At 33.0% G+C, this 20,000-nt stretch overlaps 1 protein-coding gene across 1 annotated transcript in view; it reads left to right on the forward strand.

Annotated features, from left to right (window-relative positions):
* Nucleotides 1–20,000, forward strand: part of LOC145278038 (uncharacterized) — a 152,934-nt gene that overhangs the window by 89,830 nt on the left and 43,104 nt on the right. The window contains exon 2 of the mRNA XM_080130258.1: nucleotides 9,757–9,910. Coding sequence (XP_079986384.1) covers nucleotides 9,757–9,910 — 154 coding nt within the window. The remainder of the gene's footprint in view (nucleotides 1–9,756; nucleotides 9,911–20,000) is intronic.

The following is a 20,000-nucleotide window of genomic DNA, read 5'->3' on the forward strand; positions in this document are numbered from 1 at the left end:
TTTGAGCTCTCTGGCCAGTTCCGCGTATTTGCTCCGCTTCTCAATCTCGTTATTCTTCAATCTATTTGTACCATTTGTCAGTTGTTTGCATAATTGCCAATGTGCTGCCTTCCCCACATGATTGTGTCTTTCATTTTTATTCTTTTGGGACTAGTTTGCCGCATTCACTTATCATGTGATTTATTGTTTTGTCTCTTTGTCCGCAGAGTTTGCATTTGCTGTTTTCTTGTGTCTTGTTATTCTTGCTAGATGTGGTTGGCTATAATCGCATTGTCTTGTGCAGCCATTATTATTGATTCATTTTCGCTGTTTAGGTTTCCTTTTTGTATCCATTTCAAAGTGTTTTCATTAGTCTCTTTTTTGTAATCTTTATGAATCGTCAATATAGCTGTTTATCTTCCCATTTTTATTTCCTTGTCTTATTATTAGTCTCTTTTTCTGTTTGTTTGTTTCTTCCGTTTATTATTATTATTATTATTATTATTATTATTATTATTATTATTATTATTATTATTGCCTCACATGGATCGTTCATATAAGTCAACAAACGATCTGATTGGAAACCTGTGGTGTTCTCTGGAAGCTGAATGACAACAAGTCTCCCCAGACGTCCAGCTCTCTCCACTTCCTTCGATAGCATTTGCAAATAAATTTGCGTCATCGCAACAGCCTCTTACTATTGATTTCTCGCTGGCAGTGGGCATTGGTCTATACTTGAATTTGAGTGGCAGTAAGCCTCCCCAAAATCCCAGTTCTCTTCGCGCTTGTCCAGCAGAGGTCTGGTCAGCACTCTCTCCTCGGTCTTTCCATCCCCCTTGATCCTTATTATTATTATTATTATTATTATTATTATTATTATTATTATTATTATTATGTTCTTTAATTTGGGCAAACCTGATACCCTAAAGTCATAAGTGCTGCCCGGTTGAACTTCTGGCCCGGAGGGCTTAGTGTTCTTCACTAAACAAATTCAATTCATTTATTTGCCTTCATCATAAGAATGAATTGTGTCCGTAGAGGTTCTTTCCCCGTTTTCTTATCGAGACATCATTTTTAGGTGACTGTCAACCTCACCGGACTTCAAACCGATATTCTCTCACCACGGGTGCTGTGTTTGATGGTTTCTGCCAACCAGTATCTTTATAGAAACACCAGCTCTAGAAAGACTGTCGGTCAAGACTCTTTCTACCCACGAAGCAAGGCTATACCCTTGCTTTATGCATCACCGTACTCCAGAAGTCGATTCTGCTTAGCACTGCAAACATCCTACGCCAGGTATTTTCTTTCTAATTGACCTGTTGAATAAGTTCACTAGTTTTAGTGTAAAACCCGAGTGAAAAATTAACCGGTGTAAAGCATGACAATACTCTGAAGTTAACGAAAGTAGTAGTAGTAGTAGTAGTAGTAGTAGTAGTAGTAGTAGTAGTAGTAGTAAAGAAAGAAAGAAAGAAAGTTTAAAAAACACCACTAATAGTAGGAACGCTAGGAACGATACATAAAAAACTTTGAAAAAAGAATGGGAGAAATTGGAATCAGAAGGATGGCCGAACAGATACAACGAATTTCACCAATGAAAACTGCAGAAATGTTAGGGAAACCCTTAAATGTTGAAACTAGTACCATATATAAGCTACACACAAACTGGACACAGAAACGGCTACAGGTATGAAATATAAAGAACCATCTCATGGAATCATGAAAACTGAAACTGTATAATTGGAAGATACCGCCCCCTCTCGCTGTTTTAGTGTCACCATTAACGGGCACCACACTAAATAATGAGGGTCAAGAAGGATGGAAAGACTGAAAAGAAAAAACACTAGTCAAACCTCCGCTTGATGAGTGCAAAGGGGACTGGGGCCTTGGGGAGGCTTATTGCCACCCAAATCCAATTGAAGACCGATGGTCGCCGCCAGCGATAAATCAATTGTAAGCGGCTGACAACGCAAATCCTTTTTCAAAAATTATCGAAAGAGGCGAAGAGTACTGGAAGTCAAGGGAGACTTGTTGTCACCCAGACTCCAGGAAACACCACGTTGTCCTCAAAGATGACGGCTTGTTTACTACTCCTAGTGAATACATAATAATAGGGATTGTAAGAGATCTATCGACCTATTCGCGTCGTGAATAAATTGCCGTAAAGCATATAATCTGGTTCCACATAGCTGGACTAAGGAACGTATGGAAATATTTGGAATAGTGCGAAATTTCTCATAAAGAAATTTGAAGCAATGGAAAAGGTCATTGACATACACGGAGAATATCTTTGGGAAGTTTATATCGTGGTGTCCTAAAATTGAAAAGGAGGAAATAGTTGAAAATGAAGTAATAAAGCTTCTAGATAGGGAAATGATAAAAGAGGTCAGAGAAGGATACGCCTACTTAGAAATCGCGGAATTTGATAAATTAAAAGAAGCTCAAATGTAAAAACTAATAAGAAAAGAAGTTCTTATGTCAGGGTGGAATGAGAAAAACAAAATATCTGCAAAAAATATAGCAATAGGCAGTGGCTATATTTCGATATGGGACGAGTATTATTCGATGGAAAGAAAATGAGCTGAAAGACATGGACAGGAAACAGGAAAAACGATAACAATAAATGAATCTCTTCATCCAAAGAGTGATTTTAGTAGGTTATATGTTAAAAGAAAAGAGGCAGAACAAGGACTAATACGTGTAGTACCATGCGTAAAAAAAAAGAAGAAAATAGTCTGAAAATTTACTTCTCAAACTGTAAGGAAAAGCTTATAAAGAGCGTATCAAAATTTGAAAAATTACAAAAAAATTAACTAGAAGGGGGCATAGAATTTAAGGCATTAAATGTACAAAAATAAACGAAAGACAAGTAGAATGGGTAGAAAATTCATGGTCAGTTGGGTAGGATTGAAACCGCTATCTTCAGACAATTCTCTACTGGAACTGTAAAGATTCAACGTCTCTATCCACTGCGCCATTTATCTTATAAATCCACGTTTATTTTATTATTTGATCTTCCATAGTCGGGTCCGTACCGAATGGTACATCTATTATTTAATTGGAATTCATTATTGAGATGAGTATTATTTATTAATTTATTTATTGCGGACTATTATCCTCATCTTTCTTAGATGTTGTCGGTTATATGTTAAAAGAAAAGAGGTAGGACGAGAACTAATACGTGTAGAACGATGCGTAAAAGAAGAAAATAGTCTGAAAATTTACTTCTCCAACTGTAAGGAAAAGCTTATAAAGTATATGGCAAAAAATTTTAAAATTGCAAAAAAATGAATTAGTAAGGAGCATAGAATGTAAGGAAATAAATGTACAAAAAACGAAAGACAAATAGATTGGGGGAAAACATTCATGGCCAGTTCAGTAGAGATCTATCAGAGACAATAAACAAGGAAAATGATTGACTTGATGGCTGGGACAGAAGTCATAATAGCTGGAAAAAAAAACTAAGAGAAATTTTAAACAAAACAAAATACTGGGCGTCTACAGCGAACGACAATAATAAAAACAGCCGAAATCTTTCCAAAAAAATCCTCGAACACGGCAACCAGCCCACATGAAATATGAACACTTAGTCATGAGAAAACTGCAACAGAAATAAAACAAAGCAAGGGACGGAAAATGGAAGACATCTCGTCTCATAAATATATATATTTTATAATAAATAGATAATAAAATAAATAATAACTCAATAAATAAATGAAAAATAAAAAATGAATAAATTATTAAAAAAAAAAAGGCATCCGTCTCGGCTGACACCACACAAAATATCCGTGAAGGTCAAAGAGGATGAAAAGACCAAGAAGAGAGAGAGCACATTAGACCTCAACTGAAAGAGTACAAAGAGGACTTGGACCTTGAGGAGGCTTATTGCCACCAAAATCCAAATGAAGCCACATGATTATTGCTAGCAAGAAGTCACTGGCAAACGACTGTTGCGATAATGCAAAGTCATTGCAAAGTATATCAGAAGAGATGGAACGTGCTACAAATCTGAGGAGACATTGTCATCTAAACTCCAAGGAACACCATCCGTTACTATTAATGAGTAATCTCTGATGATAACCTGTATGAGAACTCCTATTGGATACATAATAATAATAATAATAATAATAATAATAATAATAATAATAATAATAATAATAATAATAATAGAAGAAGAAGAAGATATTGTAGTGTAAACATCGATTGGCACCACACTAAATAGCCGAAGAGGGCCAAGGAGGATGGAAACCCCTAGGAGATAAAGCACTAACCAGACCTCCACTGGATGGATGCGAAGTAGTAGTCTGGGGTCTTGAAGAGGCTTATCGCCACCCAAATTCCAATGAATACCAATAGTCGTTGACAGCAAGAAGTTAATGGCAAACGACTGTTGCGATAATGCAAATTCATTTGCAAAGGTTACCGAAAAAGGAGAAGAGTACTGATAATCTGGGAAGACTTGTCATCGATACTCCACGGAAATACCACCGGTTGTTGTTAGTGAGCAATCTCTTATGATAACCTGTGTGAGAACTAATACTACTACTGAAAATAATTATTATTATTATTATTATTATTATTATTATTATTATTATTATTATTATTATTATTATTATTATTATTATTATTATTATTGTCTATTGTATGAATATATTTGGGAGTTTGAACCTTATACTGCAATAAAAATATTCTTATCTATAAATCCATGATTGTTAATGCGTTTTGTCATTTTTGACATCCGTATGCATTGCATCACTTGCTTATTTCATAAGAACGACTGATAAGAACCAAACAACGTGTCACTAAAGAGCTGTAACACTCACAGGCGACACCGCGCTTTATATCTGTTTTTTTTTTTTTTTTTTTTTATTATTATTATTATTATTATTATTATTATTATGTTGTTGTTGTTGTTGTTGTCGTCGTCGTCGTCGTCGTCGCCGCCGCCGCTGCTGCTGCTGCTGCTGCTGCTGCTGCTGCTGCAAGCAATGTAGGAGAGACTGCTATTTCGTAGAGTAATAAATACTGCACAGGGAACTTTACCCGAACACTAGTTTCTCTCGGCTTATAACATATATGACGGCTTGTCCGGAGAAATTATAAATGAGGGCTCGCAACGTTCTCAGTCGCCCACAACGTAAGCGAGGGCTCTCTGTTTGGATAACAATCCTTATTGAAATACCCAGGTGATTCGCATTAACGAGTAGAGCAAAATGACAGAAAGTTTTTCGAAAGCCCATCCTCTGATAAGTTGCGTAAGTTCAAGAAAGATGAGTTGGTGTAAATAAGGAAGAATCGAATTAAAGCTTAGGGTAGCCATGATGAAAATTCAGTTGAGCCGTCCTCATAAATAATCAACTTCCACCCAATTTACACCATAAGTGATAACTACACCATCACCTTACATTCGTTAACCCGTATCCTCGAATGGCCTTCGGGCTTTGATAAGTGGTGACGCCCAAATAAAAAAAATATGAAATTAATGAAAAAGATCATTATATGAAAACGCATGACTTAAAACAACGAAATATTAAAATAACCGTTACAAATTATAAACTAAAAACATTTTGAATTGTCTCCCCTTGAAATCCACAAATACCGACGAAATATATATGCTTTGGGATAAATAAAAAGTAATTTACGGAGAGCGTTCCAAAAGTAATCATTCTATTATTATTCCACTCGAATAGATCGGGGGGGTGCAAATGGATTGTTATAATGGATGAGCTTATGTATTCGTGGTCTGAAAGCTTCATCACTCTGTTGTAGATATTAGTGGTCCGAGACTCTAAGAAAGCAACTCTTGTCATGGACGTGTGTCAGAAGCATAGATGCGTCATTAACTTCCTGGCAAAAGTGCATTCAGAATCGTAATTACTATGTACAAAAATGAATTCTGAACCACAAAAAGTTGCTCGTTTTAATGGTACTACTTTTGTCTTCGTAGTTCTCTAACTTTTAGAGTTAAAAATAATAGCCGGCTTCATTTTAGCGACGACCCTTATATAACAAAGCGCGCTTCGAAACCAATACATAGTCATCGTTCATCGCTGGCAAATCTACATAGAGAATGGTGGTAACTATGTAGAAAAATAAATTCTGGTGCACAAAAGGTTGCGTGTTTTAATGGTACCACTCCCGTCGTCGTAGTTCTCCAACTTTTTTATTTAAAAAATAGCTGATTTTACTTTAAGGACGACCCTCGTATGACAAAGTTCGGACACTCGCAAAGGCCTTGTCCATCGTTGGCACAAGTGCATCGAGCTCTTCAACTTTTGGAACGACTCTCGTATATTACTAATGACGATTTAGCATGCTTAATTGCAATTGTTTTGGTCAATGACTGATTTCACTCATCTGACAAGCAATATCATATGTTTAATTTATCTGGTATATATAACCCACGTTTGTATTATAGCGTGTGTTTCGTTGTCTATCCAAGCGACTCTGCTGTCGTGTCACAAATAAAAGAGAAGAAAAGCCAATAAAATGTTTTCAAGTCACTTAGTCATTTGCCGCATCCAATAAATAAAGGAACACTCGTGACGTAGCATTTAAAAAAAAAAAAAAAACTTTTGTAAAAGATATGTTTTTCGTGATATGATATTTTCCGTCCGTCCGGAAGAGTGTTACTCACTAAGTAGTTGTGTAAATCCAGGAAAAAACTTTGATAGCATTAGAAATGAAGTGAAAACTATGGTTGACAGTACGGTGGGGACGGAGCAGGTTCTTATAAAAGGGAGAGTCGGGGGGCACAAGGATAGGTAGACCGTTTGTAGTGACAATAATTAGTTACTTGCATGGATGAAGCAATAAAGTGGTAAAAATAAAAAGATGTTATCAATAGCGCTTCACGAGTTATGCACAAGGTAACACTATTTTTTTTTTTTTTTTTTTTTTTTTTTGCGAGCGAATACACACAGGTACTCACGAGCCACCTGCCTTTCAAAAGAAATGAACTTAAGTTCAAAACATAATTGTTCTGAAACCTCAACAGAACTTTTCAAGTGAAAATCTGAACTTAATTAGATACACTGTTTAAATTTGGCTTATGGAAATGTGGATAAGCAATTAAACATGCTAGTAAAAATAAAGATACAAACACATAATTGCTTGCAGACTCGTGTGGTAGTGAGCAAAAGTATTTGGTGAAATTCATTTGTAGGTTATACTCTTTTAGTGGTTGAAGGTTCAATCCTCACTGCGGACGATACTAAGAACTTAATCAACGAATTAATTTAGACTTCTACTCGGTCATGGATGACGGAAAGAGAGCACACTACCATCCTGGATTAAATAAAGAACCCCGTTCGAAATTCGGTGCAGATTCCCGATTTCGACAAAAAGATTCACGAGTTTGATAGAAAGATTCCTGACTTCAACAAAACACACCTGACGAAGATCGGGGGTTACATCGACTGAAACGCCGTGAGAATAACACACAAGACGAGAACAGTAGCCCGAACAATCCAAATAATAGGAAGAAATAACTAATGATTATTTTTCAAATGGATTTATAGTTCAAAATTTGTCAAGACAAATTCAGCTTTGAAGTTCAAAATTGTATTTAAAATCAAAATCTTATACTTTATCAACCCATGTTTATAATCCGTTTACCTATCGCCGTAATAACTAATATTAATAGGCCGCATATTGCGCGAGTGGTGTGCCATCCACCTTATTCATCTAACCTAGTGCCATCCGATTACCATCTCTTCAACTCCTTCGTCGGAAATCTTTCACCAATGAAGCATGTTTGCGTCTAGTCTTCACGAATTCTTTACGTCCAACCCCCCCCCCGCAAGAGGATTGAACAGCTGGAGACACGTTGACAAAAGTGCTGGGTGCTGATGGAGATTACTTTGAAGATTAAATAAAAGTTACACATACTCACATAACGCATAAGTTTTAGGTAGTGAGGAGAAAGAAATAGATTTATCAGCAGAACAATGAATAAGAAATAGTTCACAAAGGAGCACAAAAGAAAGCAAAAAATGGGATTGTTGATCAGGTTGTGGCGGTAATCGACACAAGAGATCAGTCAATACATTTTAGAGTTAGTTTTAGGATTGGCGATGTGTTTGGGGGCAGTTTATGACAGTTGGGAGCTATTTATGAACGGTCTTGGGTTTCCGACAGTTGAAGACAATTTTGAGTCATTTGAGGGAGCTGCTAATTGGACACAGCTGAACGCAAGTTGTGGCTCGGAAGAGATCGAAATCAACTGGCAGCAACTGACAGGCTTTGACAGACAGCAAAGATGGGGACGTTAGCATTCAAAGAGTCAATGGTGTCACACACGCTCACACCCGAATTGCAATTGATATTTGCAGAATGTGTCGGAGTTTGTGTTTTGTTTTATTTTATTTTATTTTATACTTGTGAACCCATGCGCTCCCCTCTCGGCAGCCACTAATGTGAGAGACAACGACAAGGCCAGACGAGAGGACGAAGGAAAAGGAAACCACGGAAGCAACGTTGGTGTCGGCGTTTGTTGTTGAGCGGGGAAAGCACACGTGGTCTTACTTGCGCACACTGTTTTCGACTTGCAAGAAGTGTCGTGATGCCACGACGTTTGCTGGACAGTAATTATGCGGCGTTTATCGTGATTCTGGCGTCACAAACTTATTGGCATAAAGGAAAAGCCTTATTAAATACTTTTCCCACGTAAATCGATAGAGAAAGAAAAGCATCAAGCCGCTTGCCTCTATTTTGTTTGCATTTCTTTTTTTACTATTGAATATGACATGCATTGGCAAGTGAAACCTTCATCTACGTAAAGAGATTAAAATAGCTTAATATATTTAGAATTCGACATGCATAATTATCTTTATAAAATAGAGACTTTCCTAATACTGTAACTAACTAACGTAAAAAGGAGATCATTGGGTTTCACATATCGTAAGTCCATTGCTGTTTGTAAAAGAATAGATCACTCTAGGTGACTGATAATGTGAATATATAAGTATTATTTCATTTAGTTGGTGACAGTGGCTAAAGGCTGACAAAACGATTTATATATATATATATATATATATATATATATATATATATATATATATATATATATATATATATATATATATATATATATATATTAGTCTACAATGTCACTTAATTTACCACCCTTTCTCTTTAAATATAGTGTTTTAACATTTTATTTCTTCCATTTGAGAACCAGATGCCTTCAGTGGCATATAAGTTTTATTACGCTTTTGATCCTTGCCAATCAATTGCCCGAAATATTAGCATGTACAGCGTAGTGTCTGTAATATTTGTCTATATAAAAAAATTATATATATATATATATATAGTCATTAAACCTACTTAAAATGCCGTTTAATTTCTTGATATTTGGTTATCTTTTACGTTAAATTTTGTTTTAGTTAGTGATTGATTTTGAATTGCTTATATATTATTATTATTATTATTATTATTATTATTATTATTATTATATTAATAATAATAATAATTATTATTATTATTGTTAATATTGTTATTATTGTTGTTATTATTATTATTATTATTATTATTATTATTGTTATAACTGTTGTTATTATTTTTATTATTATTATTATTATCATTATTTTATTGTTGTTGTTGTTATTATGGTTATTATTGTTATTATTATTATTGTTATTATTGTTATTATTATTATTGTTGCTGTTATTATTGTTGTTATTATTATTATTATTGTTATTATCATTGTTGTTATTATTATTATTATTATTATTATTATTATTATTATTATTATTATTATTATTATTATTATTTCTTCAGGGTTATCAATTCCGATAAGCTGGGGCCAGAAAAGTTGTGAAAGCCGTTACCTGACATGTTCCCATTCCGGCACTGTGAAGGGAGACATTTCCTCCTGGAAGGAGAGGCACCTCACCGGACGACGGATGCAAGATTTTCTTCAATTCTATTGCAAGTGAGTCTGAGTTTAACCGTTTTAATTTCTTAATCATATTATCAGTATTATTAATACTTTCTAGTGTATACTTTCGTTTATTTTCAGATAGAATCCGGGCTATTTTTATTAAAACATATTATTTCTCCCGAACAATTGTTATGATCGTATTAAATCATACATCTTATACATATTTACAAAAATAATATGTTCGATTGGTATCATCAGGAGATTCTGTTACATTCAAAATGAAACGAAATTTAAATGAAAAATGAATATTTAGGAAACATATTATTCTCTCAACATCAAGAGCAACCCCAAAAATTCGGTGAAAGTTGATGTGGAAAATGATCATTACAAGGTTGAAGGGGAAAATGCAGTCATTTAATGTGATGAAGAAAAAAATGAAAAAAGAATTTAAATTATATATATATGATGATGATGATGATGATTGCAACGTCTTGTCCGACGAGTGCCACTCCCTCAGACATTTAAAATTCATGAGCCCAAATGTCTGAGGGAGTATCTATACAAATATGATGTTACAGAGTCTTAGCTTTGTACGACAGCTAAGTCTCTCTCTCGGTTCAAAACGTTGAGATCCAGAAACAAGCAAGAGCAAGATAGCCAGCAACAAATTAAATTGCAGACCAGCTTAATGCGGGTACTGGTCTCCCGCTTTAGGGTTTTTTAAATCAGAGATTTGCTTCTCCTAGAAAAGTTGCCTTCACCACGGCTTACGGGAGCCCTCTCTACTCATATATATATATATATATATATATATATATATATATATATATATATACGCACAGACACACACACACACACACACACACACACACATATATATATATATATATATATATATATATATATATATATATATATATATATATATATATATATTCTGTTTATTATACAAACATTATTGGTTACATATGTGCATATATGTTTCAGTGGAGTCCCAATTCAGGGGCAATTCTATCAGCCAAAAAAATTGATATTGAAACGGGTGTCAAAATCCCATCGGTTTTTATAAGATATTTGGGTGCGATCTTCATCCGGGGAAAATGGGGTGTATGCTTTGTGAATATGAGAAGTAGGTTTTTTTCGGAGTCGTGGTGGGGGGAAGGAGGGATGCTGTTTCCTGTGTTTAAGACGTCATCAATATGGAGGTGTTAGGTGTTTCTTTTAGCTTGGCGGTTATTTATTACCCTTGATTTAAAAGTTCCCATATCCTTAGGTTGTTTTATGTTTGTATATATTTTATTGGTGGTGACTTTAATTTCCTTACACACACACACACACACACACACACACAAACACATACATATATATATATATTTGTGTGTGTATGTGTTTGTGTGTGTGTGCATATTTTCGTATATGTAATGTAACGTCCGAAATTCTTATAAAATAAATAAATAAAATGCAAGCATTCGGAAACGTTAGAACTTTTGTATGAAATTAATATTTGTTTATCTAATCGGTTAAAGAATAAATAAAATATATAGATATGTATTCGTATATTAGAGTTAACGTCGGAAATTCTTATGTCTTTGTAAATAAAGGAAAAACAACGTCTGAAATTCTTAGTACTTTTAAAATAAAAGAAAACGCATACATTCAAAAATTTAAGAACTTTTGGTACTTGTGCAGTGTACGAACAATGCTGAAATAATCACATTATTTAGAAAGTGTTTTCTTATTTCCGCGGACGTTGGCGAGATTGTCTCCCCCCCCCCGTCTAAATTCCACAATTTTCACCTTTTTTAACTTTCTTCCTGTTATTATCATCGATTACAGATTTAGGTTTCAGATTATTAAAAAAAATGGGGGTTCAGTTTTCAATTACAACGCTGTACTAAATTAAACACCAAATTTGTGGCCACGATGAAAAAGCAAATCAAAACTTTCTTATGTAACCGGAAGTTAGTTGTTTCATTTTTGGAGTAATGGCAATTTCAAATATTTCTTTCTTTTTTTTTTTTTTTTTTTTTTGGTAATTTCCTTTGATAATATAATTTCCAAGCGAGACGGGGGTTTTCAAGCGAAAGAGGATGTTTTTATAAATTGCTAGGTGTAATACAAATTTTTGTTTCAAAACTTTTTACAGTAAATTTTTTTCTGGGGTCAACAGAATTTTTTAAAAGTTATTATTGTTAGAAAATATGTAAAATTTGTTTATGAAAAAAATCGTAATTTCTGAAATGAAAAGTATAGGAAAAAGAAAATTTTCAAGAAAATTTAATCATTTTTTTTTTTACGGCTGTTCTTTGCCGGTGGAAGAACTTTCGAGAGATGAGAATATTTCCTTAGAAATCTTTACTTCGCTCGACTGCAAAGAGGGGGGGGATGGGGTAGAGGAAATGGAATGGAGGTCTCCAACCGGTTGAATGAAAAAAAAATTAGTTTCAAACTCGCCTGTGTCAATGTGGCAAGACTAAAGTTTAGGTGGCAAAATAATCTCGAACCCTCTATCACCTAAAAGGAACTAAATTCCTGTAGTGACCGTTACGTTAACATGAAAACAATGTAAACAATTTTTAAAAATAATTTTAAACAATGAATACCATTTTTAATTTTAAACAATATTAATAGAAATATTAAATTATCAGAACATATGAAAAATTTAAGTTTAAACAATATAAATAGAACTTTATAATGTTAAGCAATGTAAGAGCATTCTTATTTTTAATTCAAAATTGAATCATGTGATTATTATTAAATCACTTGAGTAAATATAAACGATACAAATTAATATTAAACACGCGTATTCTATTGCGATTTATTAATTTTCACGTGTATTCTCTTTCACAACTAGGGCAACCACTTTTAATATAAAAATATATCGTTTAATAATCTACTTATTTGCGGAAAATTTAAATGCAATATTCGTTTTCAGCATACCAGAAACATTTTAAAAGTAGTCATTTTAAAAGAAAATGTTAAGATGGAAACCAAGTAAAAATTTACCGCGTAAAATTATAAAATGTTCAGTAGTTATTTATTTTATGTACCGTGCTGAAATAATAACGTTATTGTTTCGAAAGCTATTCTTAACATGGGGAAGGTGTTTTGTAACTATTCTGTGCTTCTACTTTAAAATTTAATAATAAAGAAAAGATATCGTGAAACTTGAATTTAATCTGAAAAAACATTATTGTAAAATAGCGCGGTACAAAAAATACATAAACGCCAAACTTTTATTTACATTGTTTAAAATAAAAATCAAAAATCCAGAAAGTTCTGTTTATATTGTTTAAAATATAGTTATATTACTGAAAGCTTTTAAAAATTCTGTTTAAGATAAATAAAAAGTGTTTATTCTTTAAAAAATAGTTTTATTTTTTTTAAAGTTATGTATATATTGTCTAAAATGAAATAAAAAAAAGTGTTTTTTCGTTTTTTAATTGTTTTCATATTATCTATTTTAGAAAAAGAAGTTATGCTTATTTAAAACTAACTTCTGAAATACCGATATCAATGTTTAGAGGGTTCAAGATTATTTTGCCACCTAAACTTCAGTCTTGCCAATAATGTCAGGCATGGGAATGAATTTATGCATTTTAGAAAAAAATAAAAACATCGGGGCAAACAATCTCATATTGTAAGAAAAAACTGTTATCAAAACAAATGATTGCAGCGCTAGCAGTTTCAGAAGTCGCCATTACAAACTATTGAATAAACATTTGATTAATTAGGCTCTCTGTTTCGAAGCTTATAACAACATAAAAATGTAATTTAAATCCCTAATTGTTTTCTTTTTTTTTCAATAAAATGGCCAAAGACCAAATTTTAAAATAATGAAAGGTTTAATCGAAAAAATACAATTTTTTTTTTCATCGTTTTCTTTTAAAAAGATTTCATGAAATTCAACGAATTTGAACTTAATCCAAATCTAATAAATATATATAAATGCCAAAAAATCACTTACCTATAAGAAAAATACTAAGTAATAGGTGCTTCCATTCTTTATTTATATGAATTGCCCATATTTATATTTTACATTCTATGTATTTTTAAAATAAAAGGATTTTTTAAAGTAAGGGTTCCAGAAAACTGTATTTTCGCAACTCGTTACCCGCTATTAGCCAAAGCGGTATTTCTTCGATTTTTTCAAGTTGTCGAATACGGAGGCCTCAAAGGGACATAAATAATTATTTCCAAAACGTAAAAACAACACATTAGACCAAAAACATTTCAAAAGTAATCTCGATAGTAACTATATAAAGAAACAAACATTTAATGTATCTCCCCTTTGTAATTCATTAGATATTTTAAGTCAATAAAGTTGTTCGATATAGGTTCCTGTACGTAAAAAATGATCTAATTTCACTCATCAGTTTTCGCCGATTAAACGCAAATCACTCGACGAATTTTCGATGTTTTTCTTCTATCAAAGAAATACATGAGTTTTTGATTTAATATATTTTATTTCTTCTTTATGGAGTGAACTTTTTTTAAATATCTAAAAAAAAAAAAAACGTCGAATGAAATAGAAAAAATTGTCGTAATTGTACGAAATTTTCTGGACAATATAACAAGATTATAATGTTTCACTTTAAAAGAAATTAAAAAAAATCAACGTGGTTTAAAAAAAGGTTTAAAACTTTGGACTTTACAGGTAAATATGCAAATGACTATTCTTTTTTGTTGTTGTTGCTTTAAATTAGCTTATTTTATTTATCGATCTTTTATCTTCAATTTGTGATATGTAAATCTGAGGTGACAAGATTAATTATTTTCATTTTAATAGACATTTCAAAATGGATGGGGTAAATTTAAAAAAAAACGTTTGTCTAGAATATTATATTCGGCTTATTGGAAAGAGAATAAAGTTTCACATTGAACCTGAAAATATTGTAAAAATTGAACCAATAGAAAAATTTGGATAGTTCTTTAAAGTGAAAAAAATTGAAAAAAAATTTAACTCGTAAAATTCAATTGATTTCATTACGTAGAATAAATGGCTGCATGAACGCGCGCAAGCACTTTGTAAATACTGTCTTTAAAAAATAATACTTCTATTATTTTTTAAACAACTTTAATGGTTTATTTTGGAAGTATATTCCATAAAGAAGATAAACAATCCACTTTAAAAAGAGAAATAACGAGTTTTTTTTTATATTTTATTCGAAATTTTCTGTTAGGGGTGCCAAAATTTCCCAAAACATTCTGACACACCTTGTGCAGCGCCAAGTTCTTGAATTAAATAAATAAATAAGCAGAAAAAAATACCCCGCATCACCCAAATAATAAACACAGTACATTTTTTTAAAAAAATTTAACTTGATTTAACGTCTCAATATTTGAATAACGCTCGGCTTAAACCGATGATTGCCGATGGATCCCGATCCATGCTTGACAGGAAGCGAATCACTGCGAATCTGACGCATGCGCATAAACGAAAATGTCGCCTAACGGGAATAAACATTTTACATGTAAATTTGCCGATATCTGTACGCGTTATTCATGTATGTAAACAAAGATGTTCTTCGCTATAAACCATCCTTAGTGCATGAATATTATTTCCTGAGAATTTCAGTGCTATGTGACCAGTAGTTATAGAGTTTACCTGTTAGATATTTACACATACACATACATGTACTGTTTTATTTATATAGAGAAGAGAAGAGAAGAGAATTTGGTTTGTGCAGCTGCAGTCGCGTTTCGGCGATTACACTTCGCCAGAGTTAAACTTGATTATAAAAAAAAATCGGAAATGTGTAGATAAGAAAAACAAACCAGAAATGTTTTCATCTACGATAAAGTGTGATCACTGAAACGAGACTGCATTTATGTGAGTTAAACGTTTATATAATAAATATTCATAAAGCTTTATCTAGTATTGAGCACGTTTTGATATCAGCTTTCAGTTTATTTTATAAATAAACACTTGTTTGATATACAATCTATATAAGAGCCAGGTACGTCCAAGAATGGAATACTGTTGCCACATCTGGGCAGGAGCTGCTAGAAAGGACTTGTCCTGCCTTGATAGAGTTCAAAATAGACTTCGTAGCCTCGTAGGAGATGTCCTTTTCTCCTCCTTGCAACCTCTATCTCACAGAAGAGATGTTGCGAGTTTGTCTCTGATGTATCGTTATTTTCATGGAAAGTGTTCAACTGAGCTTCAATCTATGGTCCCCCCTCGCCAAACTTTCACAAGAAACACTCGTCTAGCTGTAAACACTATCAATAATTTCCCCCACTCTTTATCTGTGCCTAAACCTAAACGTAGATTCCATGAACAAAGCTTCTTTCTTAGAACTGCACGCCTGTGGAATTGTCTTCCGTTTTCCTGCTTTCCGGCTGACTACAATATGGTTGTCTTCAAGTCTAAAGTAAATAAGTTCTTGATGAGCCGTTCCATATAAGTTATCAAATTTACCAAATTTTCATTACTAATGATTACTATATTGAACAATTTCTACTGTACACTCTTTAACCCTTATCCTTGAGTGGCCTCTGGGCCTTGATAATGTGGTGATGCCTTTGTAAAAAAAAAAAAAAAAAAAATACAGGGTGACCCAAAAAAACAAAATCTAAATGGAGTCTATCTAGAACATATGCTGTAGAACGGAGAAAAAAGGCCAAAGACCGTAGTGTTTTGATGTGATGTTTTGAATATAATAAACTAGTTATGACCAAAGTTTCATTTCATTCGGACAAAACACTAAGAAATGGGGCCTAATTAGAGTAGGGGCCCGTTTTTTGGAATCACCCTATATATATATATATATATATATATATATATATATATATATATATATATATATATATACCAGTGATAAGACGATTGCAATATTTTTCCCGATCCCGATACAATTACCAATTCTGTTCTAAATTGCCAATTCCAATACAATTACCGATTTCGATACAATTATCGATTCTGATTCTTTTTTGTTTTTTATTGTATAACTAATATGAGCAATGAAAAAAATAAATTTGAAGCAAAGATAAAAACAAAAGAATTAAAAGAATCGTTTTTGGCATCGGAACTGCTTACTTGGGGAACTTTCCAGTTCACTACAACATGGTCGTCTTCAAGTCCAATGTAAACAAGTTCCTATTGAGCCATACCCTTAAATAATCAAGTTATACCAAATTTCCACCATTAACGATTACTACACTGTTGTCTCGGAGACTACTGTAAATAATACCAGAATTGAAGGAAATTAAATGCCTATAAATGCCATGTTGGTACGCATTCATTGAATCCAGTCATAAAGCCACCATTAATATATCTATAATAATTATTACTTTTTTACCAACAGACACTAGTGTTTCATGCTTTCGCAAGCATCACTGTAGGAGGTGATAATTCCTACCAGTTGGGAGATTCGAAACCAGCCACAAAACCACGTTTGAGTTCGTTTGCTAAACCTTTACCTCCGAGCAACTAACAATTGCCACAGGAATGAAAGGAATATATATATATATATATATATATATATATATATATATATATATATATATATATATATATATATATAAGTAGTTAATAAACGAAGTTAAAAACACTTTGAAAAAGAGTTTAAAAAAACATATTTAATTTTAAAAAGGAAGCACAAAATAAGTGGATAGTCCTTAATCCGCGGAGTTTCGAAAAAATACTTTTCTTCTCATCAGAGGGTAGGATTTAGCAAAATGCGGGATCGGATTTTGCTTGCAAAAGTATTTGATAAAACTACAAGTAAGTCATAGATCTTACTTGGTAACAAATAGTGAAGCAGAGGGAATATAGTGAAGAAAAGGGTGATTTCATGTGAATGGATAGTCTGGTGAAAGGTAAAATATCCAATAACGGTAAAATCCAAAAAAGTTGGTTAAATTAAAATTTGGTGTGAGTTGCGTTGAAAAGTGGGTTGCGTTGAAAAGTGGGTTCTTTACGACAACCGGCGACGTTCAGCTCAATGATTAGACGCCGACAAATCTCCACGACACTTACCGAAACGAGAGCTGCGCCAAAAGAAGGTCATGCTGACTGTTTGGTGGTCTGCGACTGGTCTCATTTATTACAGTTTTTTGAATGCAGGCGAAATCATTACAGCGGAAAAGTACTGTTAACAAACTCCAGCGTCATTTCCAAAATCTGTTTGCAAAATCGTCCATTTTTTTTTTGACAGTATTGAATTACTTAATGACAAAATGAGTTTTTTCGGAAACAACACAATTCGTTGATTTACTTTTTCTCTAGTACCAAATCTATAGGAAAAGAACCTTAACAAAATCCGTACCTGGTTATTTAACGAATACTTATTTCATATATTTATTTCCACGTGTAGCAATTTTTCTGAGAACATAATTCAGCGTTTGCATTTATACAGAAAGCAGTAGATATCGTTTGTCATTTTTCAATTTTCGTAACATGTAGGTAAACTCAACAGAAAAAAAGGCCAATTTTCCTCCATAACAATGCTCGACCGCACGTTGCTAAACCGACCCTGAAGAAGTTGAACGAATTCAGCTAGGAAATTTTGCCTCATCCGCCATACTCTCCAGATCTCTCACCCACCGACTACTACTTTTTCAAGCATCTCAACAACTTTCTGCGTGAGAAATACTTCAAAAACTTAAGCGATATCAAAAACGCCTTGAGCGATTTCATCTCCATAAAAAAATTTTTTATGTTACTGGCATAATTACACTTGTTCTGCGTTGGCAAAAATGGGTTGATTCTGATGATGCTTATGTCAATCAATAAATTTTTGAGCCAAGATATGTTCGTCTGAATTTAAAAGTTAATAACCGCAAGAACTTTCTTGACAACTAGATCTCTTCTCTACAATCATCTAAATGCAACTTTGTCTGTGTGTGTGAGTTCGTTCCTGATAGACTCCGAAACGGCTGAACAGATTTTCTTTAAAATTCACAGAACTTTAGGGTATAAGTCTGGGAGTGATCTTAGTTAAGTTTTGTCTCAGAATACCCTTGATCGTTTCGGATAATCGATAATCAAAACCGTTATTTAAATTTATCTATCATCGGTAAAGCCATTTTTCCATCTCGTCGATTAGCAACAATGATAGAAAAACGGGCCGTGAAAATTCTACTTCGGGTAAGTGGATAACGTGTTTTTTTGTTTTTGTTTTTTTTGTTTGTTTGTTTGTTTGTTTGTTTGTTTGTTTTTCTTTGCATGACGTAGTCTATAGGTTCCAACCCTGCACGTAAATTTCTTAATGGTTTTTTTTTTTTTCGTTAACTGGAAAAAAAGTTTATATAAAATAATTTTATAAAGGAAACAGTACATTCTCTAGAATGCAATGTAGAATTGTAGAATAACATCTATTTTGGACTAAGTTGCTGCATGAAGGCATGTGAAGCTTCCTTCCGGGCGATTTCACGGATTTCGACGACAATGAAAATATAGGAGTGTGAAATATTCGTTGATCATTATTCAATCCTGGGCAATGTCGGGTCTCCCTGCTAATATATATATATATATATATATATATATATATATATATATATATATATATATATATTTGTTTATTGTTATATAAACATGCTCACATCCCGCTGCTACAAACAGCCACTTGTTTGAAACAAGTGGCTATTTGTAGCAGCGGGATGTAAACATGTTTATATAACAATAAACAAGTATTATCAGCTCTTTTTATTGAGCACTATCTAACAACCTCGTTGAATTCACTAGTCCATTACTTTTGAATAAAAACCCCGAGTATATATATATATATATATATATATATATATATATATATATATATATATATATATATATATATATATATATTGCTATGAAAGATGTGTGGTCCGCACCGAAAGACCCTCTTATGAACGCAACCACCGAGTTATGCGGCTTCTCTAAAGGCCATCAATGGATATCATGGAATTGGTGGTGGAATAATCGGGTTGAAAATGCAGTCAAGGAAAAAAGCGCTCGTTTCAAAGTTTAATGTATGCTTGAGATATATAGTTTAGTCGAGGCTCAGGTTACAAAAACTGCTTGTGATGAAACCAAAAGGGATGCTAAAAATGCTTTAAATAAATTGGCTTCAAAAACAAATGTAAAAGTATATTTGCTATGAATGTGTTTTGAATTAGCTTTAAAACAAAATCATTATAAACATATGTGTGTGTGTGT

This window comes from Euprymna scolopes, chromosome 6 (genome assembly GCF_053919585.1).
Source record: "Euprymna scolopes isolate OS-2025 chromosome 6, ASM5391958v1, whole genome shotgun sequence".
Taxonomy (NCBI): Eukaryota; Metazoa; Mollusca; class Cephalopoda; order Sepiida; family Sepiolidae; genus Euprymna; species Euprymna scolopes.